The 13,157-nt window shown below is 28.1% G+C and overlaps 1 protein-coding gene across 2 annotated transcripts in view; it reads left to right on the forward strand.

Annotated features, from left to right (window-relative positions):
- Window positions 1–13,157, forward strand: part of SH3PX1 (sorting nexin 33-like protein SH3PX1) — a 57,691-nt gene that overhangs the window by 7,821 nt on the left and 36,713 nt on the right. For both annotated transcript variants that reach the window (XM_075363127.1, XM_075363128.1), the window contains exon 2: window positions 12,493–12,654. In XM_075363127.1, the coding sequence (XP_075219242.1) occupies window positions 12,493–12,654 (162 nt within the window). The remainder of the gene's footprint in view (window positions 1–12,492; window positions 12,655–13,157) is intronic.

The following is a 13,157-nucleotide window of genomic DNA, read 5'->3' on the forward strand; positions in this document are numbered from 1 at the left end:
AAAATTTTAATTCAAAATATCTGTATTTTTTACTCTTCCCCATTTTCATAACCATCTACAGAGAAAGATTTTTGATTTTTCTGTTTAATATATTAAATGGAAGAAACTAAAAAAAAAGTTCTACTAAAAAATGTAAAATCAATAAAAAGTCTCCAAGATTTCATTTTTGGGGTGGGAGAGAATTATGATAAAATTTTATTGTAATATTATTGCTAAAAGTTTTTATTTAAACTTAATAGTATTAACAATTTTAATAAGCCCAAAAAAGTTTTGAAAAATTAAAAAAAATTGACATTTTTAAACTTTGATCATCATTTGTGATGGTATTTTTTTGCCAAAGTAAAAGATTCCAAAGTATTTTTTTTGGGTTGCCTGCACTAATGCTATGCCTAAGAAGACATTAAAAGATTTTTTTTAAATAAATAAAGTGATAAATAAAGCAATAAATAAAGTGATAGCTTTTTTGGATTTCTGGGGAGGGGAATTATGGGTCAAGATTTCATTAAAAATGGTAAGATAACTGTGCACACATGTAAACTGGGGTTATGTTTGCAAAACTTTGAGAAAAATGATCACAAATCACCCCTCAACCCTTACCCCAAAATTTTTGCAACTAATTGCCCATATACACAAAATTGTCTGTACAAAATTTCATCAAAATCAGCTGTCAAGTCAAAAGTTATTGAGCTTCAAACATGGCAACGCACACGTACATACATATATACATATGTTGTACAAAAGTTACCTGACTTTTTTTTCTTTTTTGAGGTTCCTAGGTCATATGAAACTTTGAGAAATGCAACAAAAATCCCATACCACATTTTTTGACAGATTATTATACTTATCTTGCAGCATAGCTTTAGAGCTGTAATGCCAAGAAAGTAAAATTGTTTTCGATTAATAAGTAGATTAAAAAATTTGGTAATTGATAATAATACCTGAGTGTAATTGTATGATAAAACAAATATCTCTATAAATATAACTATAGAATTAATGAAAAGTAATCTTATTAATAATAATGAAAATCCTATAAATATGAATACTTAATCACAATTATAAGGAATATGTATATGCAAAATTATTTTGGGTTGATTGTAAATACTATCTTTAAAGTGAAGGATTAGTTATGGGTTCACTACTACTGCTATTACATCAGAAATATATATCCAACATTTGAAAAAAAAAAATTTAATATTAAAAATATTTAATATTTTTATAACCCCAAATATATTTGGGGTTAAGCATAGCATGAAATTTTTCTTTGGGTGAGATTGTTGATTTATTGATAATATACAATGAAAAAATAATGAGTTTAACATAATTAATAATAACAAAAACTAACTTTTATAAATATTTTATTTTTTATTTTAAAGTATAATTTGTTAATCAGTTCTTTATGTAAAAAACAATATTACTATTATATAATGATTCAGAAAAATCTTATGTAAAAATAGAATTCAATTCAATTTTATAGGTACTTTGATTAAATTTATAAAGCTTATAATCTAACAACCACCAACAATAAAATAATACATTTTATTAACAACGAAGATGCTACTAAAATAATAAACTCTAAATATATAAATATCTTAGATAGGCAAGGAGTCTGTAGTTTAAAGTGCGAGGGCTGCCATCTAGAATATATTGGTATGACCAATTGTTTTTTTCCATTAGAGCTAAAGAACATAATAATATAAAGAAAGATTATTTAGATAAATCCAATTATGCTAAACACATATTATAAAATAAACATAATTACAACCCTGATCATTTTATTAAAATATTAGATTTTTCTGATGCTTTTTATAAAACCAGCATTCTTGAAAAATTTCATATATATATTATTATAACAATAAATTAATGAATAAACCAAGTTTGAGGATAATATTTTATTTAAACTATTAATTCCTGGTTATTTCCTTTCAGCTATTACTATTCATAACACCTGAGACACTTAAGTGGTGAACGTAATTACTTTTATACCATGATGACCAGTTATGATTTTAATATTTTATAATTTTAATTTAAGTTTTTTTATTTTTAATGTTTTAAATTGAAAAAAAAAAATATATATATCCTGATGATGGTTGATTAACCGAAAGTACTAGAGAGGATTAATATAAATTTGTTGGTAAGGTTGATTTTCATTTAATTTTTTATGTTTTCCATGTTTGGAAAATTTAACTTAGAAAAAATATAAATTTATTAATAAACAAATTTAATTGAATAAAAAACTGATAAATTTGGTATACCTGAATTAATGATTAAATGATTCGATAATCCTATTCTGCATCGTACCTTAGTGGATATTGGATTTTTTTAAATGACAGCAGTCTGATATTTTTTTATTTTTTGACTCTATTTTTAATAGTAATATTTTTAATTTTCATATTTTAATTATGTGTATTTTAATAAATAAGTCTGCTGATGATGAAGCTGTTCTGAAAGTATTGTAAGACAAAGGTAAGTCCTTTTACTTTTTATGAATTGTATTTGGTGATATAAAAAAATATTATTAGTATGTGATATATGTATATTTATTTGTTTTCTATTCTTTGTATCTTTAATTCATTGTTAATAAAATAGTTACAGTTAAATATCCTAGCAGTAGAAAAATATTCTATATTTTAGCTTTAGTATTTAGAAACTGGTTAATATTTTAAAATATTCTGTCTGGTTATATGTGCCTGAAGCGCTCATGAGTATTACTGTAAAAAAAAGTAATGTGACTCATTATCAAAAAAGTAGTATCATATTATTCTACTTCTGGGATGATTTACAAAGAACGCTGTATATTATTTATTAATATTAATTTTTTTGCTTAACTGCTTTATTTTTACTTCCTATATGAGTAGTACATACACAGAGATCTCTGCTTCATCAGAATGGTTTTTTGTAGAAATTAAATGTAAAAAAAATAAAATAAAGTTACAGAGAGTTGTAATATATTCTTATTTTACATTGAAGTATGGATTTGCACAGGGGTACATCATCAGTTAATAAGTTAATATGTATTGAAGTGCGAGGCTAGAGTTCTATGATGGAAGTCAGGTAATTGCTTGGCCAAAAAAAAAAAATGTAAAAGAAGTTAGTGCTGATAATCATTCTGACAAGTTATACTTTACAAAAATATTATTACAAGAAATGTTGCCTTTTAAATAAAAGTAAAATTAATATTAACTAAAGTTAATATTAATTTTTATAGTAAAGAAAATTAGTTTTAGGACTGATTTAAAAAAAAATACTTTAAAATTTGAACCAGAATAAATGTATGGTTTCATTTATCTATAATTTGGACACATTGTACGCTAAAATAGTGTAAAATAATTTTCTTTAAATTTAAAAATAAAATAATTAAATGTAAGGTAATTAATTTAATACAATATACTGTAACAATGGCATATTAAATTATATTTTAATTATCTTTTTTTGGTTAAGTGTTATGAAAATGCTGCTGATTTGTGCAGGAAATTTTGTTGAAAATCTTTAAAAATACATTAGTATTTCCAGGAAGGTTCATAGACAAAAGTTGTAAAAAGTAAGCAAAATTAATATTTGAACCAAAAAAAGGGAAAGAATTCACTTTCTGGGTTGTTTAATTTTAAGAAGCAAATAAATAAGATTATTTCGATCATTTTTGAATTCTGATTTTATTTTAAAGTTCTATGCAACCATTTTCCTTTATTTTTTAATTAGCAATGCGTAATGAGGTAACGTTTTATAAAAAAAAATCTTGGAAAAATGAAAATAAATTTGTCATTTTGCCTCCAGTTCGTAAAGTGGAAAAAATTCAATGACGGGAAAAGAAGGGGTCACATATCAAAGGAAAACATGGAAGGAGTTATTAAGGCTGAATGAAGATTTAATAACCAAGATAGAAAACTGCTACTAATATAATAGAATCTTTTTAAAATTAAAAATTAAAATTTTTTTTCATAACTCATGACGGAGATATCTCTGAAAATCCATTTTTCAATATAAAGTAAGGATTTATCTTTGAGGTAAGAAACTCCTTTAAATATTTACTACACAAATAAATTCATTAATTTGTTAAATATAAATAAATATATACATAGTAGTAGTAATGAGATATGAAATTATGGATTAAGAAATACATCAGATAATATTTTTGCTATGGTTTGTAAAGAGCATTATAAAATATTAATGCTTTGCTCTTAAAATTTATATGACGCCTAAGAATGTAACGCTTACAAGTGATTAATATTAGTTTAAAGGTTTATACTTAGTAGATGATATATAATTGATTTTCAAGTATGTAATTTAAGATTTTTTTATAATGGTTTTTTAAGTAAAATGATTTTATTATTTTTTTTTTATATTACAAAATAAAATCTACATATTACATGTTGGGAGTTTTTTTATTGTAGCTAAAAAAATAATTTAATTTAAAAAAAGCAACCAATTTTTATTAGTAGTTCAGTGATAAAATGGCTTATTTTTTTATTTACTTGACAATATAGTTAATTACTTTTAGTATTCATGCTACTTTCAGTAGTATGATTGTTTAGTTGATTGTAAGATGTTTTAGTTTGTTGTATCTTGCACCATGAAGAACGTAGACTTTCAGTTTATGTGATCACAGTACATTATAAGATCCATTTTATGTTTTATTTCTTTAATCGGCTGAGCTGAATGAGGACCTTTTTTAAATTGACTTTTTGGCAATTCATCTATTTGTTTGTGTGATTGTGATGTGATTACGGCCATTTGTGATTTTTTTAAACTGTAGTGATAAGGTTTTTGTTGTTAGACAGAGTGATGTGTGTCTTATGATTTTTCATAAAGTCTTCTGTTTTAAAATGGCTATTGCTATTTTGATACTTACGTATTAGCCCATTAGCCAATAAATTACAAACTTTTGGGTTATTGTTAATATCACCTGATATAACCATTATATTACCATTTTTATATCCATTTATATTTTTGTAACCATATAAATTCAGTAATTATTGCAATTTTTTCCCCCTGTTTAGCCTTCGGTAATCGCCATCAGGTATTACTTCAGAGGATGATATGTATGAGTATAAGTGAATTGTAGTCTTTTACACTCTCAGGTCGACCATTTCTTACATGTGTGGTTAATTGAAACCCAACCACCAAAGAACACCAGTATCCACGATCTAGTATTCAAATCCATATAAAAGTAACTGCCTTTACTAGGATTTGAATGTTGGAAATCTCAACTTCGAAATCAGCTAATTTGCGAAGACATGTTCACCACTAGACCAACCCTTTAATTAATTTATTATTTAAATAATCAAAACATTACTGTTAATTAGTCGAGGTTAGCGAGCGAAGTGAGCATAGGTTAACTTTGGCTAATCTATATTTTTTATAAGCAATAATGCCTCTATTTTTAATATGTAAAATATGTTAATGATCCCGTAATTTTGAAGTATTTTCAAAGTTACAGGATCATTACGGTTATGGTTGATGAGTTAATATGTAAGTACTGCTATTTTTCTTAGATAGGGGTAATAGAGTGGTGTGGTGAGTGGTAATCTCCTTTGCTAAGCTGTCATGTGATCTCTTGTCTATTCCTGACGTGACTTTTGATATCTAGCATGTCTCTTAGTGTCTATGTGTTACGTATTTCACTCTTTATTTTAATTCCATACATAAGGCTACTGTTTGTTTGAGAAATTACATTATTTCTATTTAAGTTGACTTAGTAATTAATCTTATGTTTGTTTTGTTGAAGTTATTTTTTTTTGTCATGTTTCCCTCTTGACGCTTAATAAGAATAAAATAAAAGTAGAAGTATAGTGAAGTACCTCTTTGGTAGTCATTTGTCAGTGATGTCCATTGTCCCTGGAGGAAGTGATTATGGTTTTGGTAATACAGTAAATTTATTTTTCCCATATTCACAGCCGGGTTTGATTGACAGTTCTGTTCTGTATTCCATCTAAATTTTTTCCATTTTCTTGTAGAGCACAGTTTGTTGCATTTTTTATAAAATGAATGAGGTATACTGTTCACAGAAATTTTAGTAATAATTTTAATCTATTTGCATTGTAGAATATGAGCTGTATAGTAATATTTTAATTAACTATTTGATAAAATGTTTTATTAGCTGAAACATTTTATTCAATGATTCTATATTTGCAATTATGGCTTTCTGGTTTTGTAATCTAGGTATTGATATCTTAGGCAGTACGAAAGAAATTTCATAAAAAAAAAATAGGTTTTTTGTATTCTCAGCTTTTAATGCTACAACTTCTAAAATCTATCATCTATTTATTTTTATATTTATTACAAAAGATAAGTGCTGATGCCTCCAAATAGTAAATACATGTTAATTAAAAAAATAAAAGAAAAAAAATTAAATAATGTTGCTTAACTCGTAATCTATTTTAAATAGTATTTATTTGTTATTAAAAGTGTAGTAAAATAGTAATGTTAGCTATGTAGTTAAACAGTGTATTTATGCATGTTCTTGAAATTTTTTTAGGCCTACGTAATTTCACATATACTGCAGGAATAAACAAGTTTGACTGCAAAGGAACCGTTTTTTATACAGTGTGTTTTTTAATGGTGATCTATAAGAGTTTTGTTACACAGATAATTTTGGTTTGTTGTTATGTTTTTTGATGCTGAATCCAATATAAATTCTAAATTTGTACTAAGGCATTTTTTTTTAATTGTTACTCATGAAAAAATAAAAAGAAGATAATTTATTTTTTCTATTAAGACTAAACACTTATAGAAATTTATTGTTAGTCAATTTTTCTATTAATAATGAAATATGAATGTCTGAAGATATTTATAAATGGTTCAGAGTGGAATAATTTGAAATAATGGTTGGTGTGAGGTATATACGAGGAACATTCAGTAATTAGATGTAGAAAAAAAACTTTTAATGCGACTTTTACTACTTCTCAACATAATCCCCACCAATATTAATACACTTATCCCAACAATAAACTAGTTATTTTATACCTGATGCAAAGAAGTCTTTTTTTCTTGTTGTTTGAGCTACTTCTCCTCAAATTCTTTGACCTCCTTGTTGTTGGTGAACATTTTTCCATGTAATGCCTCCTTGAGTGGACCAAACAAATGAAAATACAAGGGAGCCAAATCTGGACTGTAGGGAGGATGCGGTAGTATCTCACAACCCATTTTTCCAATGGTTTCTTGGGTCAGCTGGGCGGTGTGAGGGCGAGTATTGTCGTTTAGCAATATCACGACTTTTCTTTGAGATCCATGATGTTTTTCTCTCATTGGTGGCTTTACTTTTTCATCAGCATGTCTGAGTAGTAGACACTGTTTATTGTATGCTGATTTTTCAAATAATCACAAAAGACAGCACCTTGGGCAATCCCAAAAGATGGTCAACATGACTTTTCCCGCTGATGCTTGGATTTTGAATTTCTTTTCGTCAGGTGAACTGGTGTGCTTTCATTCCATGTTTTTTCTTTTGAACTCTGGTTCAAAATAGTGAACCAAAATTTTATCACATAAAATTTAGGTTCACTATTTCACAAAATCTTGTTTAGAAAAGGGTCACCTTCCCTTGAAAGCATTCTTTCAAGTCTGTACACACTTTGAATCTTGTTTGTGTTGTGTTAACTCTTTTGGGACCCACCTTGCACTTGTTTTGTTGTACTTGAGAGCTTGTTACTGATAACGTTATGAACTCTGCCTACATCTTACTGCAACTGTTTTTTCTTTATATTGAACTGTAATATGTCGGTCTTCACCAATAATGTCATCAATGAGGGTTTCAAGCGAGGGAGTTGACACTTCAACTGGCCAACCAGGATGCTGGTCGTCAGTCACTGAGGTTTGACCATTTTTGAAGTGTTCTGCCCACTTATAAAAAATTTCCACAGTTCGTACAACTTTCACCATACTGTAAAAAGTCATTAGAGAACAGATTTTAGCCAGTTTATCACCTTCAGAATGCAAAAAAATGGATCACTGAACATTGTTCAACTAATGTGAAAACTTCAAGAGGACACGCTATCATTAAATGCAATATTGAGGTTATAAACAAAACAATTTTTATCCATCAGCTGTTCTCAGCTCATCCCAGTGATGCCAACTTAAAGTCATGAAAGTACAAAACACTTCCGACAAACTGTTTCATTTCTACATCAATTTGTCTAATTATTGAATGTCCCCCGTATTAAATCATAGAATGACATTGCTAATAATTATTTACTATAACTAATTCCTTCCTGGAGAAATAAATTCATAATAGTAATATGATTTAATTAATAGCCATAATTAATGACATCATAACTGATACAGTCTTTTCAATCACTATTTTTATTGTGAAATTACAGAGACCAAAGAATTGGTTTCAATCTGGTATTCATGAAAATACAATCACGAGTTTGGTCAATTATATAAAACGCCTTGTAGTTGTAGAAATCATTTCAATAATTTTTGCTGTGTGTGTGACGAATCCTTTTAAATCTCAAAGAAGAAATATTACTCTTATTTAAAAAATACTTTTAACTATAATTTGGGTGTAAAATAAATCAGGATAAGTCTTGGACCCCACATATCTAATGTAATTCTGTGAGATTATAAAGGGGCTTTATATGTCTTCCTTCAGTCACATAACCTCATAAAATTACTCGAGCAGAATTTAATTATATTGTTCATGATCTTAATCAAGATCTTAAAGTGCAGTCAAGTGAAATGGCTTCAAGGTTAAAAGGCTAGAATCTCCTTGAAAGCGACACTAGAATATGTTTTTTCCTTGTTAGGCAGTAATTTCTGTACTTGCTCTCCTTACCGATAATATGGGGTACTGCAATTTACATCAATGTAAATTCTTTATTGAATTTACTAGGATATCACAATGCTGTGCAATGGATATCACAATTGTTTAAAGATTCCTCTAAAATAAGCTTGAAAGCTGTCCTTTACAATGGAAATGAGGAACCATTAATTCTTCTCACTTATGTTGCACAAATGGAGACAATAACAATCTGAAATCTTTACTGACAGTGATATAGTATGAAAAATATTCTAGGCACATATATGGTTGCTGACCTAAAGACAACAACCAATTTATTAGGACGCAGCATGGTTATACTAATTAATTTTATTTTGTATGCAAGTGGGACAGTAGAGATAGGAAAAGTCACTACATAAAAAAGACTCTTTCTTTTTTTTTTTCCTGTTTAGACTGCGGTAACTACCGTTTAGATAATACTTCAGAGGATGAATGAGGATGATATGTATGAGTGTAAATGAAGTGTAGTCTTGTACATTCTCAGTTCGACCAATCCTGAGATGTGTGGTTAGTTAAAACCCAACCACCAAAGAACACCGGTATCCACGATCTAGCATTCAAATCCATGTAAAAATAACTGGCTTTACTAGGACTTGAACACTGGAACTCTCGGGGCTTCCAAATCAGCTGATTTGGGAAGACGTGTTTACCACTAGACCAACCCGGTGGGTTACATAAAAAAAAAAAAAAAAAGATTGGCCACAGAGAAGCACTTATCACTGAACAGAAAAATCTTATTTTCAAGTTCTTGTTAATCTGAAAGATATGTATCTCCACCATTAAACATAAAACTTGATTTAATGAAAAATGATGTCAAAGGAATGGATCATAATGCAATGTCCTTTACACCTTAAGAGCATGTTTGCAGAGTTTAGTGAGGCAAAAATCAAGTAAGGAATATTTGTTGGACCATAGGCACGTAAGCAAATAAAGGATTCAGACTTTGAAAGAGTCTTGAGAAAGCAACATGGGTATCACTTCAAAATATTGTTAAATCACTCCTGGGCATAAAGAAATTTGAGAACTATGTAGAATCAGTGAACATCCTGGAAACTAAAAAACTGGGATGCAGTATGTCTTTAAAAATATGCATGTTGGATTCATATTTTAATTTTTTCCACCTAACCTTACCAATGTAAATGATGAGCACTGCGAGTGCTTTTGCCAGCATATATTTACTGATGATGGAAATACGCTAGCAGGGAAAGTGGAGCCTGAAAACGCTTACTGATTAATGTTGGAGACTGAAAAGGGATATTCTGGACTCTTAGTATGGGAAAGAATTAAAGAAAAGCTGATATTAGATATGGTAATATACTATAGGCTATATAATTCCATAAAAGAATAAACTTTGGTTTACAGATTTGAAATCAGCACAAAAAATACTGTAAGACAAATCTTATTGAATGCATGTAACAGAAAAACCAATTTTTTGTGTAGACCAGTAATCGTTTATTAAAAGTTTATTTCCAGCTATCGTATAATAGGAATACGGTGAGTAATTTCCTATTGATAATCTCATTAGTTTACATGGCAGTGATATTGCATTGTTTCATTGGTGAAAGGAGTATATTCATTTGCTGTGTTGAAAAGTATCTGAGTATTCCGAGTTGACTCTTGTCAGAGTTGCTTTTTCTGTCTAAAATTATTAATATAAATAAAATTTTTATTTACCATGCAGAATTCATTTATATGCTATGCTGCATGTTATTGTTTTTTATTTAGTTAAACAGATGTTTAATTAATTTTAATACCAGTATTTCATAATAATTACAACAGTACACATGTGTACAGAATGATTTTGAAGTAAGACAACAATAAAGTTTATGCTTTTAAATACACATAAATGAAATAAAATTGCATAAAATGTAATAATTGTTGTTTTCATTGTTCGGTGGGGGAACTAATAGAAACTACATTATCATGCAATATATATTGTTTTGTTATTTTATTAAATTAGAAATGACTGACTAATACTGAAAGATGTCATGTACAGAAAATTTTCTACTACTGTGTTTGTCACAAGTTCATTTTATACTAACATCAGATTTATGAAACAAGTTTAAATCTCTTTCTGTTGGTTGGTCAGCAAACTTTGGCATGTAATATGTTGAAATTATTCATAATAATCTCGCTTCTTATTTATACTTTATATTAATAAGGTCGTTTTTCATTTTATGCCCATTCTGCTGTTGTGGGTAGATAAATATGGAAGTAAAAAAAATCAAAAAATCTGTGGCATTTTAAAATAGACATGTTGAATCAATTTCTGCTGAAATTTTTCAGCCATTTTTAATGTTATAGTTCAGATTATTTACATACCGCCTATTCATTTTTACTTCCTTGTATGAAGTAAAGGAAGTATTGTATAATCATGAAAAATTTCGGTTTTTAGATTTCATCGGAAATATCCATTTTGACCATTTCTGAATCCATTTTGAGTAATTTCGGCGTGACATCTCTTCTTTTGCATAACTCAAAAACAATTAGCTGTAGAATGTTGAAATTTTGTATTTAGGACTGTTGTAACATTTAGTTGTGCACCTCCCATTTTGATTGCGATTGACTAGACTAAAATGTGTGTGCAAAGGGTTTCAGTTTTGAAACATTTGGATTTTGGGCATTTTCTAAACTGCAGTAATAAGCCCTCGTTGAGTTCTTTTCAACGATATATCATAAGTGCTACTTTCCCTTGGTTCCAAAGTTATAACCAAATAAAATTTTAATTGATGAAATATTTGGATCTTACAAGGGGAAGGCACATTGGTTCGAATCCAACTTCATATACATACGTATATATATATATATATATATATATATATATATACATACGTATATATATATATTCTTTTAACTGTTCTTTTTTTTTTTAATTTAAATATATTGATTTATTAATAATTATTAATCTCTGATTTAAAAAAAGTTTAACAATAAATAAATAATTCAATAATAACAATGCAAAAAAAAAAAAAATGAAAAGAAAAATCAGAAGTTATTAGTGAAATAAAATTTTATGTACTCTTAATTTTAATTCAAAAATTTTTACAGTCAGAGGTTAATTATTAATAAATCAATATATTTAAATTAAGAAAAAAAAAATATGTATATGAAGCCGAATTTGAACCGATGTGTGCATGGTTATGGATTGAACACGTTCTCTTTTACTCCACATATTTACTTGAGTGACGTGAATCAAAATAAATATATAACTAATATAAAATGCTAAGGAAATTTTTAGGGCCATTTTTCTTGAGTACAATTAAATATTGTGTGTTAGTATTTTGTTATGAAGACATGTAAATAGTGCACTATTCACACACACAATATGGTTCAAATCGGTGTCCTGAAGCCCATGCCTTCCCCTTGTTAGCTGCAGTAATATGGATCTTATGCAGTACATAAAGACTATTAGTAATAAAGGAACTTTTACTACATCCTAATATTTCAGGTAAGATTATTGAATTAAAAATTGTATAAATATTTGATCTTAATAAAAACTAATATTTTAGCAATTGTGTAACTGTCCACTTTATTAAAAAATTGGAGGATTTTACCTCCCTTTCAAATGAAATAAGTTTAAATGAAGTGCAGCAAATAATGTGTATATATAATTTAATAGGCGCACAAGGAAGTCATATGGTGTCCACATCAGATTTTTATATTAGTATTACTGATAATTTTGGTAATTTTATTTTAAAAAAATGCATTTTGTTAATTAACAGGTACAAGCATTGTATGACTTTGCGGGTGAGCCGGGTTCAGCTGAGATGACAATAACAGCTGGAGAGGTTCTCACGGTCACTCGTAAAGATGTTGGAGAGGGCTGGTGGGAAGGAGTCAATCGTCATGGGAAAACTGGCTTGTTTCCAGCTGCCTATGTTCAGGTCAGTAGTTATAAATTTAGTAGTTTTTGTGTAATTTTTTGTCATTTTGTTTATTGATAAATTTTATTCATTTTGACTTAGGCTATGTTATGCTTGATGACTTTCTGTTATTCAAATTATAGTTGTTTTTCTCTGCATAATTTATCTAATTTAACTGGTAATAAAAGCTAATTACCCTTGCTGGGTAGGTAAAAAATAGCAGTTAGTAAAGCGGTACTATTTAGTTTCGGTTACTGGCAATGGTAAATTTACTTATTACAAGGAGCATTCAGCAAGAAAAGTAAGTCTAACTATATGAAAATGAAACTAAGTGTCTGGATTTTAGCTATTGCTTATATGACAAGTATATTATAACAGTAACAGTTTGATTACTGTTTCATGTTTTTGTTATTTGTTGCTATCCTTTCTTTTTTTTTGTATTTTCCATTTTATTTGAATTGCAAATAAGTAAAGAGAAGGAACAAGCAATTATATAGTATTGGTGGGAAGCCTGGAAACCATAC

This window comes from Lycorma delicatula, chromosome 4 (assembly GCF_047948215.1).
Source record: "Lycorma delicatula isolate Av1 chromosome 4, ASM4794821v1, whole genome shotgun sequence".
Taxonomy (NCBI): Eukaryota; Metazoa; Arthropoda; class Insecta; order Hemiptera; family Fulgoridae; genus Lycorma; species Lycorma delicatula.